The sequence below is a fragment of the Haliotis asinina genome, chromosome 15 (genome assembly GCF_037392515.1).
Source record: "Haliotis asinina isolate JCU_RB_2024 chromosome 15, JCU_Hal_asi_v2, whole genome shotgun sequence".
Classification (NCBI taxonomy): domain Eukaryota; kingdom Metazoa; phylum Mollusca; class Gastropoda; order Lepetellida; family Haliotidae; genus Haliotis; species Haliotis asinina.
In genome coordinates, this window is record NC_090294.1 from 32,353,839 (window position 1) to 32,372,191 (window position 18,353).

The 18,353-nt window shown below is 39.2% G+C and overlaps 1 protein-coding gene across 1 annotated transcript in view; it reads left to right on the forward strand.

Moving 5' to 3' along the window:
• LOC137265618 (prominin-1-like) overlaps positions 1-18,353 on the forward strand; it is a 298,050-nt gene that overhangs the window by 251,125 nt on the left and 28,572 nt on the right. The window contains exon 24 of the mRNA XM_067801049.1: positions 13,039-13,181. Coding sequence (XP_067657150.1) covers positions 13,039-13,167 — 129 coding nt within the window. The 3' untranslated portion in view covers positions 13,168-13,181. The remainder of the gene's footprint in view (positions 1-13,038; positions 13,182-18,353) is intronic.

Genomic DNA, 18,353 nt, shown 5'->3' on the forward strand with positions numbered 1-18,353 from the left:
CATCAGAGTTTTGCTTCATGACTAATAGGAAAGACACTACATTCCATCCATATCAGCGCAACCACGATTCTCATGGATGCCCGCGAAGTGTTGTCGAAGGAAAGGAAGGATGCAATAACTTCAACGACAAAGGTTGTAAACGCGAACACTGCTCATTCGCTCATCTTTGCATTACCTGCCATAGAGAAGGCCATGGTCGAATCAACGGTAAGGATAGTGACGAGAAAATGACTGGTGGCATCTGCTCCCATTGACGCAGAACACTTACGTGCTGAATTGGATGGACATCCAGACAGAACTTTCGTGGATACCCTTATCAATGGTCTAAAACATGGTTTCCATCCTCTAATCGAGCCCATCCCACAGACCAGTATTGAATGCACAAATAACTTGAGTGCCAGGAAACAGCCTGACGTTGTTAAGAATGCCATTCAACAAGAAGTAAACAACCAGTTTGTTTGTGGTCCATGGGACGAACCCCCTTTCAGGGAGTACAGAGTGAGCCCTCTTGGCATTGCAGAAGGCAAATACAGTAAAAGGAAAAGACTTATCCTAGACTTGTCCGCCCCTCACAATTCAAAGGACCCCAGCATCAACCAACTAATCGACAAAGAATCATGCTCCCTCACATACGTGACAATAGTTAATGCTATCGCAATCATCAAATGGTGTGGCCAAGGTGCCTGGTCATGTAAAGTGGACATATCAGATGCCTTTAAACAAATCCCTTTACACCCAGATTTTTGGAAATACTTTGGATTCAAGTGGGAGAACCAATATTACTTTTACAAACGTTTAGCATTCGGATGCAGATCCAGTCCATGTATCTTTAACTTGCTCTCAGAGGCACTTGTGTGGGTCGCCAAAAATAAATATGGCATAAAAAACATTTTGTGGCTACTCGATGATTTTTTGACAATACAAGGCTCCTGATTACGAGGCCGAGAGAACTATGGCACTGTTATCTCTAGTCTTCAATCAATGTCGCGTGCCTCTCGCCAAGCACAAGACAGTTAGACCAGTCCAAGAACTGGAATACCTCGGCATCATACTAAACAAAGTCACCAGGGAAGTACGTCTTCCACGGAGCAAGGTAGAGCACACCAGTCATTTCATTAAAGCCTTCCTGGAAAAGCACACATGTAAAAAGAGAGACTTGTTGTCATTGTTAGGACATCTCAATTTCGCCTTCAAAGTGATTATACCAGGGAGATTCTTTGTGTCCTATTTGATTCAACTATCTACTAAGGTCTCTGAACTACACCACTTTGTTCACATCAGTAATTAATGTAAACAGGACTTAATAATGTGGCAAAAATTCCTGTCAGATTGGAATGGCGTATCATTATTCCATGATTTACACATCACCAGGCATGCGGACCTGCACCTGTTCACAGACTCATCATCAATAGGCTTTGTATGTACTTATGGATCCCGATGGTTTGCGGAAGCTTGGCCAGTTGATACCCCTTTGACATTCAATCAAGGCCTATCTATGTCCTTCCTCGAATTGTACCCCAGAGTAGTAGCTGCCATTTTATGGGGTCATGAATGGAAGTGTAAACGTATTCTATTCAACTGTGACAACTTAGCTACAGTATACATCATACGGAAAGGACGTTCGAAATGTACCAGGATAATGAAACTCATGCGTAGACTTACCTGGTGTTCTGCTACTCAGAATTTTGTTATACTTGCCCAACATCTCCCTGGCGTTAAAAATTGTACTGCAGACTCTCTTTCACGGTTGCAGATCAACAGATTCAGGAAGCTGGTGCCCCATGCGGACAAGAAACGACATCCCATCCCATCCCATCCCATCCCATCCCATCCCATCCCATCAGCCAAGTACTATGGGATTGATATCATCTTTGAACCCTTTGTAGGGCGCAGCGGAGAGCCAAAGGACTAGGGCCACATACTCAACAGGATTTCAGGCATATACACAGTTCTTCACCATGTTCCACCTACTCCTCCCAACTGTGAACGGACTACCTCAACTGAACGAAGAATTGCTCATGCAGTCTGTGGCCTATTGCTTCAATACTCTCTATTTGAAATGTGAAAACCTATATAGCTGGTATATGATACGAGTACATGTCTCCAGGTGTGTATTGTGTTTTTGATCGATCAGTTTGTGGTGCCACAAACAGATTGCAAACAATACTGAAGGGATACAAGAAATTGCAATCATCTCCTTAATGGAGACTTCTGATCACTTACGCCATTTTAAAAAACATGGTAGTAGCATTGAGAAAAGGAGTGTTCGGACTGTACAATGACCTGATGATGGAAACCATGTGTACAGTTGCTTTCTTTGGATTTCTGAGATGTAATGAATTCACTTGAGGATCTGTGTTTAATCCAACCGTCAATATGTGCTTGTCTGACATTACATTAGATGAGAGTGTACCTTGTGCCAAAGTGTTGTTGTAAGTATCTAAAACTGACCCCTTTCGGAAAGATGTTGTTATCACGTTGTGTAGTACTGGAACACTAGTTTGTCCATACAGTGCTCTTAGATATTGGCTACAAGTGCGCAGAAAGAAAGGTACTTCAGAATCTCATCCCTTGTTTATCAATGCTGAAGGACAACTTATTACTAGGGCTAGATTCCTGGAGTATCTATGCAGTATTCTTCAACGAATTGGTATCAACAGCGACCTGTACAATACACATAGTTTTCCTCGTGGAGCGGCTTCAACCTGCAGTGCTGCCCGGATAGAAGGACATCTCATCCAACTTTGGGACTTTGGAGATCAGTCTGCTTTCTCAGATACATTGATGTGTCCACCTCAACATTACAAGCAGCTCAACGTGCTATTTGTTATCAGTAACTTACCCTATTCACTTTTTGGGGGCATTCATTCATGTTCACATTCATTGCTGCGGGGTCATTCATATTCACATTCATTCTCTTGGGGCCTGAAAACATTCTCACACAGGAGAAACTGTTTGGGCCCCAAAAAGTGTAAGCACCCTAGGTCGCATCCAGCGTGTTACCACCTAGTCCTAGGGTGTTCTTTGACAATCAGCCCCCTACTTTTCCCAATACGGTTTTGTTAAATAAATATTCTATTGCATTCTGTGTTATGTTATTATGTGCATAAATTAGTGCTATTCATGCCTGATATCCCTAGCAGGTTTCGGGGATTACAGGAAACTGTCTCGTCATACAAGCAAGTCCTGATTGTTTAATTGTTTAATTGTGTTGTAAAGATAAATGCTTAAAGAAAGCAGATGTGAATACCTATCATGTATGCAATGTTTTATTGCACTTTTTCTTGTAGACCATTGGTGGCTTGTACATATATATTTTCTCAACAAGTGTATGTGTTCTTTGTATGTAAGACATTAGACATACTTAAACAAATTTTCCCTCTCATATCATTGTGTGCAGTTAAATTGTACAAAAAACCTATGTCATTGGCAGTAAAGAAGAACTCTTTGAATCAGAGGGTCAGCCATTTGAATCCCCGCATGGGACTCGGAAATTTTGTGTCCGCTACATGTCTACAATTCAATATATATACTATCACAACGTAAATTTTATATTTATTAGGTAGTACTTGCATTTAGAAGAAGGTTTTGTAACCTTGTCACTGTTAATTCAATCAATGTGCAAAAATAGTGTGACAAGTAAGAAACACTTACCTCCTGTAACAACATATAATCCCCTTTCTCACTGACATGTGTTTATTTACCTTTGTAAGCCTATGACATTGCTAGCAATTGTTATCAAAACACTTTAATACTTCTTCTGATTAACACAAAAGGTAACCTCTCTCATAAGAAAAGCTAATCTTAGATCAGTACTGCTAAATTGATTGAAATAACAGGTAGAGTACGAATTTAAAGTGTAAAACGCACATCTCTCGCTGTATGAAAGGTGCTTTCTGCAGCTCTTGCTGAATAAGAGATGCTTTTTATTCCCGCCCATATGCGGCGCTTGCCATGAGAAGCTAATTAATTTGCCACACATATGCGCCTCTCTGCCTTAATGAGTTAAATGAAGACATATACAGACCCGTGCCAGTTATATTGGGCCACTTGACGTAATTTCCATAGACTTACATGTTATTTCAGTGTGGCATAAATAGTTTTCAAGAGTGAGTTTAAATTCAGTTTTAGTTTAGTAAATTTTTACAGGGAAGTGTGTAATCATCTCTGCTCTGCACACATAATTTCAAAATAGGTGAGGGGAAATGCCAAGATGGGGAAATGTCATGTTTGTCCTCGTGGTAAATTGCCCTGATGAAGAAATGTACTGCACTCATGTTTTGTATGGCCAATGCACTTACTTTACAGAAGTATAATTTATCTGTGAACCTTGTTAATTTTATGATTAACTTTTAATTGTAAAACATTCCTGTATTGTTTGTCGGTTTCACTGAGTTCTTTTGACTAGTCTTTCTTGTTTAAATTTAGTGGAAGATCAACCCCCAGCATATGGAGCTGTCAGAGTGCATGAATTATGAGCCATATCCTTTTCTCTTCCACCATAGGAAACTTTATCTCTAGGGCATATTATGTCAGCTTGTCAGTGGGCATTATATGACACTTTTATGTCCTCCTACAATTCCAATGTCATGGAGCATGTACATACAGGTGAAAACATGCCGAGGTTTTGGTAGACATAGTAAAACTAGAAGGGGAGGGAAATCCTGAGGAGGGAGCATCTACATATAGGAGAAAACATACCTCCGAGGTTTTGGTAGACAATGTAAAACCAGGTGGGGGGAGGGATTTCTCGACCCTGATGGTTTCACATTGCATACTAATGCCAAGGAGAAGTCTTTTCTCTAACATATATATCGTCATTAATGGTTAATTACGAGGTAGATGATCATTTTATGAAGCTACATAACAATAACTGAAGCACATGTAAAGTCAGGTTAATGACAGTAACTATAAATAGATAATTCAATCCCATTTCCTTTGTTGGCCCAGCTGGGGCCGTGTGGTAGAGCATCTGCCTACTAATTTGAGAGTTGCAGTTACAGTGTAATTAGCAACTTAGAAACATTCAATACCATGTTAGACTTCTCCCTCAAACTTTTTGTTCTTCTATATGCCGACAACAATAATTCTTGTATTTGGTGGTAATAAAAATGATATGCGTAAAGATATTTTTCTACACAAAGTCCCTTTAGAATATGTCAATGAATATAAATATCTTGGAGTTATTTTTGATAAAATTTTTTCTTTCAAATCAGCCATATCAAATCTCTGCCAACAAGCCACTAAAGCCATGCAGTTTGTCTTACGCAGAAGTAGAACTCTAAATTTATCAATACAATGCCAACTATATCTCTTTGATTCTATTGTGAAACCAGTTCTAATGTACGGTTGTGAAATCTAGGGATATGTTAATTTAAAACAACTTGAAAATGTACACATGTGTTTCATGAGAAAACTACTACCTGTTAAAAAAAGTACCCCATTGTTCATGCTTTATGGTGAACTAGGTAGAATCCCACTTTCTGTTGATGTTAAAACCATGCCTGGTAACGTTTTGGTCTAAATTATGTACAAACAATCCACCTAAGTTGTTTTCAACCCTATATTCTATCGTGTATAGTCTCCACAATGAAGGTACCCATGGTTGTAGCTGGGTTTCATGTATAGAGAACATTTTTAATAACATTGGTTTGAGCTGTGTATGGCTCTCACAGTCTCCTATTTCATCTTCCTGGATCAAAAATACAGCTCACTCAATCTTAAATGACAATGCTATTCAACTTTGGAGCTCAGAGCTGGACAGTTCCCCAAAAAGCCAAACATACTCTCTTTTGAAATCTCAGTTTGAATTTGAAAGTAGCCTTACGTCCCTGCCCTTTAACAAAGTTATCCCTAACTCCACTTTCGTAGTTCTTGCCACCATTTACCAGTTGAAAAAGGAAGATGGAATAGGATACCAAGAGATGAGAGAAATTGTAAATTATGTTGTTTGAATGACATTGGTGATGAATTTCATTATATCTTTAAATGTATACATTTTAGGAAAGAAAGATCAATGTATGTACCAAGTCACTTTGTAAAAAGACCAAATATGTTAAAAGTTAGATCACTATTTACGTGTAAACAGAAATCTGTCCTGAAAAAATCTAAGTAAATTCTGTAATTGTATCATGCAAACTGTAAAAACTTCTGGCTAACCACTATGCTGCTATATATTCACATCTAACTGTCATTTGTACCTCATATGCCAAGGATATCAGCCTGAGTGTAATCAAGTTCTGTTCTGTTCTACAATCTTGCTAGGGAAAACATTTGCACCTTGAGCTTCATCTTCAACAATATTTTTCAATTGATTGATTATTGAACACACACATCATTTGAATGTTGATGGTCATATAGCGTTAGGAAAATATGATTGCAGAAAGTAAAACCTGGAAAGCGGTCTTACTGACGAAAAGTAAAACCTGTCCATGCAAAACAAAAACCTCAAATGCGGTTACTCGTGGAAAACAAGAGATGACCTAACATATAGTCAGAAGCACACTTCAGGTTTATATATGGTCTTAACAACTTTGAGTCTATTGTCATTGCATATATCATTATTCCTTCTTGCCTCTCCTCATGGGCCAAAAGAGGTGGTGTCACTTGCATTATGGACATTCTAAATTTCACTAGATTTGAAACTTATACTTGGATAGTTCAAACAACAACCTGGACAAACAGACAACCATTTGGTGGGTTACCTCCTATCTCTGACCCGAGGTTTGTTTGTCATGAATGCATGAATCTCTCTCACTGCATAACTTTAACATCCCAAATGGTAGACAAAGGTTATTTTTGGCGATGGGAGATTATCTAGAGATAAATCCTGTTTTCATGCTTCTTGAACAAGAAATGAACCAGAAATGACAACCAGTGTGACAACCAGTATGTAAATATGGTATTAAAATATCTTGACAAAACTCTTTTTGAAAACTTACTATGGAACTTTAGGAAAATGTTTTGAACATGTTATGTACCAGCTCTTAGGCAGTAGTGGTTTGGCATTCCAACTCAGGACAGCTTTCATCTTCAGCCAATAGGGTTAAGTGAACTCCTTGTGTAAGAAATTGTTGTTCATCCATACAAGACACACAGAGCCTTGACTGCCTGACTAGAAGGATCATGTCTGATAGCAGCCCACCACCCTCGTTCCTCTCTTAATCATTTATATATGCCAATCACTTCAGAAGGTCAGGGTTTGATTGATGTGGAGGCTCTTCATGACAGAATTTTACTGTGTACTTTTGGAGATATTTATTTATCAGATGATCCACTGGTGAGGCATATCAAGACTCACTCATGAGGAAAGCAAGGAATTCCACAGCTATTTTAAGCCTACCAAGGTTGTTGGACACCATTTGAAATTTGAGGTTAATTTTGTTGATGGTGATGTATTGCTGGACGGTACAGCGATGGGAGTAAACCAGGTGGAGTTGCTCACCAAATCTGCTCAGAGTCGGTCCTTTGTGGAGAAGTTGTCTGAGAAGTCATTGCATTGTGTGTATATGCAGTGTGTAGAAAAGAACAGCAATCCAACCGACTCATTCACCTGGGTGAAGTCAGCAGGTCTCAAACTGAGGGCTTCCTTTTTTCTGCTCAGGACCAGTCACTTCCCACTCCCAATCGCCAGAATGTAAATCTTAAAGAAAATATCAATATGAAATGTCGTCTTTGTAATGGATTTTCAGAGACTGTCCAACACCTTGTCAGTGGATGCCCTTTGTAACAGTAACCCACCATTCCTCAGTAACTAACCATTCCTGCGGCAATATCTACTCCAGTGAGAAGAACTAGTGTTAGGTGTGTTATGTACGCACCCCTTTTTCCTTTATTATTAATTTCTACAAAATCTTCATAGCATTTGGTATCATTTGAAAGACCATGTCCTTACCTTTTTTGGGGAGGACCTCAGGAGGCCAGACATTGGTAAATATGGTTCACCTTCTTCATATGCTCTATGGGGTTGTTTTGAATAGCCAACTGTAAGGATTACCATTTACTAGACATCCATGTCTAAGTTTATTCCTTTCTTTTAAGCCAAGTACACTGTGTATACCCAAGTACACTGTCATCAGGCTCCCTATCATTTCTCGGTGCCCTTGGTTTGGGACCTTCTGAACTCTTGGCACAGATCAGGAGAGTGCCCGGGATCTCCACCGGAAGCACAGCCCTTCAGACAATCTGGGTAATGCAGAAGGCTGCAGTGTTGGGGAGTGTATCGGTATAGCTAAATTTGCATTTAAAATGGCGGCTGTTGATTCCAGTAATTAGTGTGTTCGGCAATTTGTGTTTCGACTGCAGTATTTATTTCTCGCACCCACTTTTAGGTTATGTCAGTTTGTAGCCCACTTTTCATAGTATCGTTACATTATTTTTAGTGTTAAGTAAGTTTTTGATACACTGAGAGTTTAGCGTTTTGTCAGTATGTTACTACAGAAGTATTGAAAAATAACTAATTTATAATTAAATATCTCTTTTGCATGTAATATCGTATCATGAAGTTAAATAGGTTAGTTTCAGATCTTTCTACACATATATGATGAAAGATGCTATCCTTATTGCATATGTGCACGAGAAGGCAATTTGAGTATTTTAGAAACACAGATTTACTAATGAAGTGAATCTGGACTGGCGACGATAGTTTGTTTTCTCTGAAATCCACTTCGGTCATATTTAAGCGAAAGGACCAAAATAGTATGGGGGTCAATAGGTCATAAGCATGTAAACAACACACACGTCAGTCAAATTGGATACCGAGTGGAATATGTATTGGACACTTGGGGAAACTTACACTCTGGAAATGGAAGTCGTCTTTCAAACTGAGTGAGTACCTTCTCTAGTGTTGCTGAATTGGGGAAAGTGCAACTGCCAAGTGTCAATCTGAGCATATTGAAGTTTTATATTACTGACCTTTAACCTTTGAAAACTTAGAGTTGGCCTGCATAATTATTAGTGTACTGCCTAGCGCCAGTTAGAGCATATTGTAGTTTTCGATCACTGACCTTAACATTTTAAAATGTAGAATGTGCCTGCATAATAGTTAGGCTATAATTATATAATAATAGCCTGATAGTTGCCTTGTTAAACTGCATTTATTCATGACTGGTCGAATGATGTGGAAGTTTCCATAGTGTGACTGTGAGTTGCCAATACTTCCAACAGAGTGTTGTTTTCATCTGTGATAGTGAGTAGCTACCTGGTTGTTGTAGGTATTACAGGGTAAAGTATCTCTTGTAGTTGCCTGTAGGCAGGTTCATGTTGCGACTTTGTTTTATGACTACCTGTTAACCATTAGGAAATAGTAGAACGTATCTGCATAATATTTCTCTGTGACAAAACAATGTCAAATCGTATGTTGGCCTGCATTGTTTCTAACACAATTTTAGAAGTTCATCAACCTTGTAGTGTGTTGTTTTTATGTTTAGGCTATCTCCAGGTGTATAGGCCTGCCAGATAGAAAGTTGAATGACTATTAGTGCATTCCACCATAACAGGGAGTCTACATGTACTCTGGAAAGTTCTTATGGGTCTCGACTAGGCAGTGTTTCCTGGGAGAAGTTCCATTTGCTGTCTGGACATTTGCTGTAGGACACTGAGCTGATGATGAGCCTTACCGGCCTGACTGTGTCAGGATCACCTGAACCCTCTCTTCTGCATTTCTATCTTAATCTGTAAAACATAATAAAGATCATGGTAACAATTCATTTATACGTGGCCTAGTATCCAACCCAAGCTGCCTCATACGCAGATACCCATTTTCTGCTTGGTGAACAAAGGCAATTTTGAACAAACTCACTTGCCTAAGATGTGACCATATGTATCACATGTTCTTCATAGTGGGGCAGGACTGAAATCCTAGAAATTCTCAGGAGTCAAGCTGTCAAAGACAGTCCCCTATCCAAGGAGTCCGACATTGCTTAACTTTGTGACCTGAGCTCTATGCACAGAACCACTCACTACCGTCTTTTTGTGGAAAAAATTGCCTGCAATATGCTCCTACACTTAGACAATGTTGGTAAAGTATTAGGGCTTCATACATTTGAAACTCTACTCTTCAATGGCTATGGCACTGTTTGGTTGCCCCAGACAATCAGTAATGTTTGTGTTTTTTTAAGTCAATTCAGTGAATGACTGATAAATAAACTCACTGGCAAAAGAAACGTCACCAAAAATATGTTTTATCTTGTATTCTACCTTTGTGGCCATCCAGTCAGCAGAAGGACTGTTGCCAGTCGACCACTGAAGGCTATGGCATTGACACCTGGACATCGTCGCCAAAGACTGAGATGGGTGAAAACTGTAGAGTGATGGCAGGTGAGAAACTGCCTGTCTCCAAGTGTTTAAACATGACAGGTATTCCGAAGACAGGGAGAACATACACAGCGTTGCTGCGTACAAAAGACCGACCACTATGATGCGGGTAGCGTGATGGTCTGTGGTCTGAGGGATTTGTGGCCAAATGAAGACTGATCTTATTGTGATTCAAGGTAATCTAATAGTACATTGATGGAGTTTTATGACCAGGTGTCGTGCCATTCATCCAGAATCATCCATGTACCGTGTTCCAACAAGACAATGCCATGCCTCATAAAGCACGCATCAGTGTGGACTTTCTTAATGCTTCCCTGGCCAGCTCAATCTCCCAACTTGTCCCCGATTGAACACCTATGGGACCACCTTTGACGCCAGATCAACAAGCGACAACCACCCATACAGACAAGAGAGGCATTGACATAGGCACTACAGAAAGAATGGCGAAAAATCACGATACATGTGATCAGAAGACTGACATTATCCGCTAGACGTGTTCATGCTTGCATACACGCCAGGGGTGACCACACACGACATTGACTGTATTAAACTGTATGTCTTCACTTTAGAGATGCTTATGATGAAACAGATGCTGCTCGAATATCGGACAGTCAACTGGCCTTGATTCAACTGTACACTGTGTGATCATTCATATCTGTAGTTCACATTTTCTTCATTCAGAATGTTGTAAAACCATTATTTTACCGAATATGATTGTTACATTTCCAAAATTTGAGTTTGTTGTTTTGTGACATGTGAAAAGATCGAGACAAGTTTATATTTCATCAAACCTGGCATCTGAGTTTAATTAAACAGAAGTCCACAATATGAATCTTACTGATTGCTCAAAAGTATTCTTGAACCTGAAAAATACCATTCCAGTGTAACTTATAGAGAATGAAATCCAATTGTTTTTACACATCCTACTCTAAATAACCTAAGACAATGTGAATGAGTGTACAACAGTTAGTGTCCATCTACTGGACATATTAACAATGTGGGTGAGCAGTGTTATGTATACACCATGGTCGGTGTACATCTACTGGACATGTTAGTGTGTGAGTGAGTGTGTTTAGTTTTACGCCACACTCAGCAATATTCCAGCTATATGGCAGCGGTCTGTAAATAATCGAGTCTGGACCAGACAATCCAGTGATCAACAACATGAGCATCGATCTGCGCAATTGGGAACTGATGACATGTGTCAACCAAGTCAGCGAGCCTGACCACCTGATCCCATTAGTCGCCTCTTACGACAAGCATAGTCGCCTTTTATGGCAAGCTTGGGTTGCTGAAGGCCTATGCTACCCTGGGACCTTCAGGGGTCCTGGACATGTTAACAATGTGGGAGAGGAGTGTTTTGTATGCACCATGGTTGCTGTCCATCTACTGGACGTGTTAACAGTGTGGGTGAGCAGTGTTATGTATGCACCATGGTTGCTGTCCATCTGCTGGACGTGTTAACAGTGTGGGTGAGCAGTGTTATGTATGCACCATGGTTGGTGTCCATCTGCTGGACATGTTAACAGTGTGGGTGAACAATATAAGTTGTTCCCTGATCACGAGGTGGCATGGGTTGAACGGTGAGGGAAACATAATCAAACATCAAGGATACCTCAACCCATGGTCCCCGAGAGACTCGTGAACAACATGTTTATCTAACCGAACACCTCAGTGTTAATTTGAACTGTTTGAAGCATGGGTATCTGATTGCACACTTTAGCCAACCTGTGTGAATCAAACGATTCAGATCTTGCATCTTGCTGTTTTTTCACATAGGTATTGCCTTAGTAAAGTCACAGTGATGTAATTCCCCTTCTTAATATTCACAAGAACTACATTTGAACTTTTTGTTGAAATTTTATAATAGGAAAGAGAGTCAAATGTTTTCTTAGCCATCGCTAGTTTTTTACAGACAACACAAGAAAAACAGATTTAGAGTTATCTCCATTCAATTAATTTCCATTCACCAAAACATCGGTAATTCCTGTGCATCATGCGTCATTTAATGCTACTCGAGACAAAAAACAAATACTGCGAAGTACCGAATGAGTTGCTATTGGCAGCGGGGTCTATTGCAATGCACCTCGCTTGTAAAGGGGTCCATTGAACACGACAGAAGAGCACTCAACCAATCAGACAGCAACCAGTGTGGGTGAACAGTTTTGCGTATATCCTATGGCTGGCTTTTGCACATGTACTGGACATGTTACCAGTGTGAGTGAGCAGTGTTGTTTATATCCTATGGCTGGCTGGTGTACATGTACTGGACATGTTACCAGTGTGGGTGAGCAGTGTTATGTATATGCTATGGCTGGTGTACATGTACTGGACATGTTAGCAAAGTGGGTGAGCAGTATTACATAAACACTGTGTCTGGCTAGTACACATATACTGGACATGTTAGCAATGTTGGTGAGCAGTTTTATGTATACACCATGACTGCCAGACATCTATTGAATATGTTAACAATGTGGGTGTGCAGTGTAATGTATACAGCAGTATGTCATGATGTAAAGAATGCTCCCAGTTTTTCACAATAATTTCATGCTGTCATGACTATTTCATGATTTATATTACATATCACAAAGCAAATGAAAGAGCTTTGAAAAAGCTTCCATACACAGCCAACAGTCATTTTTTAAATGTTCTTTCTGCTAAGGCCTGCACTGGATGATTAGTCAAATTTTGTAATTAACATATACTTTTGGTTGATATTTGCAGAATGGATTCTGGTTCTCCATTGGTTGGTGTATCTTTTTCTTTTTGCCAAGCATAATCTTTGCTGTGAAGTTAGCAAAGCACTACCGAAAAATGGACATTTTGGACAGCTTTGATAATCCTTTACCGTAAGTATATGTTGTCATGTAATGTGTGTTGTCATGAAACATTAGCATTCCATTATTTCGTACATTATATCCAGTTAAATAGAATTTGGTTGGTTACCCACTCTCAAAGGCTGAGCTCACCAGAGGTTTTGTTATGTAATCTAACAGTGATTTTGATATTTACAAGAATGCTTAGGGTATTTTTATCATTTAGAGTGATGGCTTTTCTTCTGATCCCTGTCAAGTTGCTTAAAGGTTTGTGCAGCATAAAACATATGTGACTGTGAAATTAAATGCACATCCCACTGAACAGCATTTTAGCATTTTTTTGGTCTGTTTGATCACTTCAGGGAACCCACTGTCTAAGGTATGGTGGTGACAAGCCTAGAAAACATAATCATGATTTGCTTTGGAAACTTCCACAAAGGCCATAGTAATGTGACAGGATAGTGGCCTGTTTTTAACCATTTCAACATCAGTTACAGTCTTTGAACTGTGTACAGGAGCCTCTCTCATGATGAATATGGGAGCCAATCATAATCTGCTGCTCAGCAGATATCACTTTACCTATATCTTTGATCATAAACATAGGAGTCTCTTGAGATTGATAGTGGTGTAAGCAATATCACAGTTGGAAGTAAGATGAAATTTATCCTGTATCTACTCTTGCAACAATGTAATAGTCGTAGTAGATTTGTGACAGTTATCAAACAGTAGTTATGATCATTAAGAATACTGCCTCTATCACATTAAACATAGTTCACCTGCACTTCATTGATGCATGAAAGACATGATGTTTCACATGATAGTGCTCCTGCTGAATTGGCTGGACAACCAGTTGTGAAGAGGATGCCTGTTAAAAAAAGATCGTATTTCATTCAGTATTATTATCCCCCCAGCATGTAATGCGTGGGGATATAGTCAATACTTCATCTGTCCGTAATCATTTTGTTTCCGGAGCATAACTCAGAAACAGTTCAATATTTTTAAACCAAACTTGATAGATATAATAATCTCAACCTATAGTTGTGCCTTTTGCTATTTACAGAGTTTTGGCATTTTTATTTTTTTTTTGTTTATCCATGGAACATTTTGGTGTTAGTCTTTAGATGGGGTAGGCAACTCAAAAATCATTCAATATTTTTCTGCAAAACTTCGTAGAAATGTGTGGCAGACCCCAAAGTGGTGCCTTTTGCTATTTATAGGTTTTTGTGATTTATTATTTTCTTGGTTTCCATGGAAATGTTTCGGACTTAGTCGCAAATTTCAGAGATGGGCTTCGTTTTCCGGAGCATAACTCAAAAACTGTTCAATATTTTTTTGCGAAAACTTGTTACATACATCAGTCAGAACCTAACGTTCTGCCTTCTGGTACTTACGGGTTTTTGTGATATATTATTTTCCCGGTTTCCATGGAAACATTTCAGACTTAGTCTCAAACTGGAGATATGGGCTTCGTTTCCGCAGCAGAACTCAAAAACCATTCAATATTTTTCTGCAGAACTTGGCAGATATATCAATCGGAACCTTAAGTGGTGCCTTTTGCTACTTACAGGTTTTTGTGATTTATTATTTTCGGGGTATCCATGGAAACGTTTCAGACTGTTTCGTTTCCGGAGCAGAACTCAAAAACTTCTTAATATCTGTCAGTAAAACTTGGTAGATATGTGTGGCAGACTCCAAAGTGGTGCCTTTTGCTATTTACGTTTTTTTTTTGTTATCTTCTGATGCCTCTTGTTTATAATTCTATGGATGTAGGGGAGACCCTAAATTGGTGCCTTTTGCTATTTACAGACTTTTGTGATTTATGATTTTTTTGGATTCCATGGAAACGTTTCCGACTTCGTCGCAAAATGGAGGGCTGGGCTTCATTTCCGGAGCAGAACTCAAAATCCGTTCTTTATTTTTCTGCAAAACTTGGTAGATATATCAGTCAGATTTTGTGATTTATTATTTCCTTGGTAACCATGGAAATGATTCAGACTTTGTCTCAAAAGTGAGAGGTGTGTTTCGTTTCTGGAAAACATCTAAAAAAATTCCTAATATCTGTCAGCAATACATAGTAGATATATGTGGCAGACCCCAAAGTGGTGCCTTTTGCTATTTATAGGTTATTGTGTTTATATTTTTCTCGGTTTCCATGGAAACGTTTCGGAGTGAGTCTCGAAATGGAGGGATGGACTTCATTTCCGGAGCACAACTCAAAAACTTCTAAATATCATTATGCAAAACTTGGCAGATATGTAGGGGAGACCCTGAAGTGGTGCCTTTTGCTATTTACAAACTTCTGTGGTTTATCATTTTCCCAGTTTCCATGGAAACGATTCTGACAGCCTCAAGGAGAGATAGGCTTTGTTTCCAGAGCAGTACTCGAAAACTGTTCAAGGTCTTACAGCAAAACGTGGCAGATATTTGAGGCAGACCACTGAGTGCTTTTGCTATTTACAATATTTTGGCATTTTTATTTTTTCTGGTTTCCATGGAAACACTTTTGATTCTCTCAAAATGGAGGGATAGGCTTTGTTTCCAGAGGACAGCTCGGAAACAATTTGATATCTTTCAACAGATCTTGGCAGATATATGAGACAGATCTTGAAGAGGTGCCTTTTGCTGTTTACAGATATATGGTGTTTTATATTTTTCATGACTTCCATGGAAATGATTCAAATTTAATCTAAGAAAACATCAAGTAACTGTCAGATGATTGTCCTTTGAAATATGTGGGGGCTTGGGGGATATGTCATCTTCTGATGACTCTTGTTTTGCCTGATTTTACGAGCAAACATGCTTTTCTGACTATCCTCTTACGCATCCCACATAATGCCCAGTTAGGCCCAGTTATTTCGACTTATCCTGTGAGCAATTATGCAAATGTTAGGGATACAGAGTAACAGCCTGAAAACAGCATTTTTCTATTTTTAGCAATACTTTAGCATCTCATCTTGTTTCATAATATCTCCAACCAAATCAGAAATCAACTTCCTGACCTTTATGTTGCACCATATTCCAGCCTTACAGCCAGCCTTATTCAAGGGCAAAGGCAACTTTACAGAAAGGTGCTCCTCCTGAATTATCTGGACGTGACTCATAAGAAGTACTACTTGTCAAATCTTTGACTTTTTGAGCTGCAGACTACATGTTTGTTTGCTTTGACTGTCACAAACATTGGTGTTTCCACACACCTCATTTGGATCTATTTGCTGCAAAGTTTCAGTGTATCAATTTGCATATGCCTTCTCATATAATCCTCACAGCATGAGTATGTCCAGCTTAGGATTCCAAAACTCACGGATTTTTTCTCCTGGACCAAGTTTATCAAGTTACCAGAATGTTAATATCTTCTCAGCCAACCCACATGAGACAGCAGTTTACACTGTCTCCATTTTCTTCTGTTAATGGCACATGTTACTCCAAATCTGTCGGCAACAAAACAGCCTCATAAGTCATAAGTCAATGTTTCTGTACAGTTTTGTACTTCAATATATAGAAATGACAGAACATATTATTTTTGCAACAATCAAGTTAAGTTTTTGTATTCTAAACATTAATGTTCATTACTTTTTCATGCAAACTGCATTTATAATATAATATAACAGTTACTGCTTCTTGTTATCCATGTCTTACATAGGCCACACACTAGTGTATTTGTTATCATTTACTTGAAGCTTGAATATTGATGGTGTCATAAGTACTAATCAGTGATGTAGCACTTGGGTTACCTTTACTATGCAAAATAAAATGTTTTTAAAGAATCAAGAACATGTCAGCTGACCAATGAGACATGACTCCGATGAAACTGTCCTGGCACAAACTTATGTCTGACCAAACTATCATATATTCAGAGATGACCATGTGTTATTATCTCAAAATGCTTTAATATGGTGAAATATTAGATTTTTACAAACACGACATGAAACTAGTTTCTTTGCACAGGTATTATTGATCCTTTGTGTGAATACTGATGGACACATTCCTCAAACAAGGTATCTTCCTGATTTGTACATTATTAAATCTACACCATTATATGGGTTTCGTTTCGCTGTTTCTGTTCTATTTTTGTATTACCCGGTTGTTCCGGTTCTGGTTTTCGGGAGGTAAATTCGTGGCAATAAAATCGCACGTTGAAAGAGAAAGGGATCTTGTCCTCATTGGCTTGGTGGCAGCGGTTTTAACCTACGCTAATGTAGATTTCAATACAGAGAGATCACGATACAAGTTCGCTTACCCTCTCATATCAGGTACAGTTGCGTCAACCTCGAATTTATCCGTTAGCAAAGCATCGGTTCTTCAAGTCATGTGTAACCTCACTTACAGAAGCGCTCATAAAATCTCAGCGACATGGCTAACGTCCGAGCCCCGAAGCAGTGGCAACTCACAAGGAATGAGACAATTAACTCGTTTGAAAACTGGAGGCATAATATAGTGCATATCTTATCCTTAGATGCAAATTTTGCTCCCTTTCTCGCTGATGGCAGCACTTGGCTGAAGAAAACTGCAACTAACCCATTGAGAGGATTGCAGTCTGATGGTGATGATATACAGGAAAACCGGCACAAAACGGATGAACAGAAAAACATACACCTCGAACTTATGCTTGAGCAGATAGCTAATTACTGTACAGTCATCAGTAGGAACTCAATAATCAAGAATTCAACATCTGTTCGAGATATCTGGCAAAAGATTAGACTCCACTACGGATTTCAATCAACTGGAGCTAATTTTCTCAACCTTGTTGACATCAAGATGCAGCCTAATGAGTGCTATGAAGATCTGTAGATCAGCGTCTGATGGCTTTTATAGAAGATAATTTACTTACCAATCGTTCTGAGATCACTCACCATGGTGAAGAAATTGACCAAGATGAAGACCTGACCCCGACACTAGAAAACATGGTCGTTGTGTTATGGCTCCAGCTTATCCATCCTCAACTCCCCCAGCTAGTGAAGCAAAAATATGGTGCTGAATTGAGGAATCAGACGCTTGCATCTTTGAAACCAGAAATCTCCCAGGCTATCTCTTCATTGATGTATGAGCTTCACAGCATTGAGGACACGAAAGCTATGAGAGCCGCAGCTATTTCTAGTGACAAACCAAGAAGTAACCATTTCAAGACTTGTCAACTGAAAGTCTGCATCTTGTGCAAGACAGCAGGCAGACCAGCATACAACACTCATTACTTAAAGGACTGCAGATATGTACCTGAAATTGACA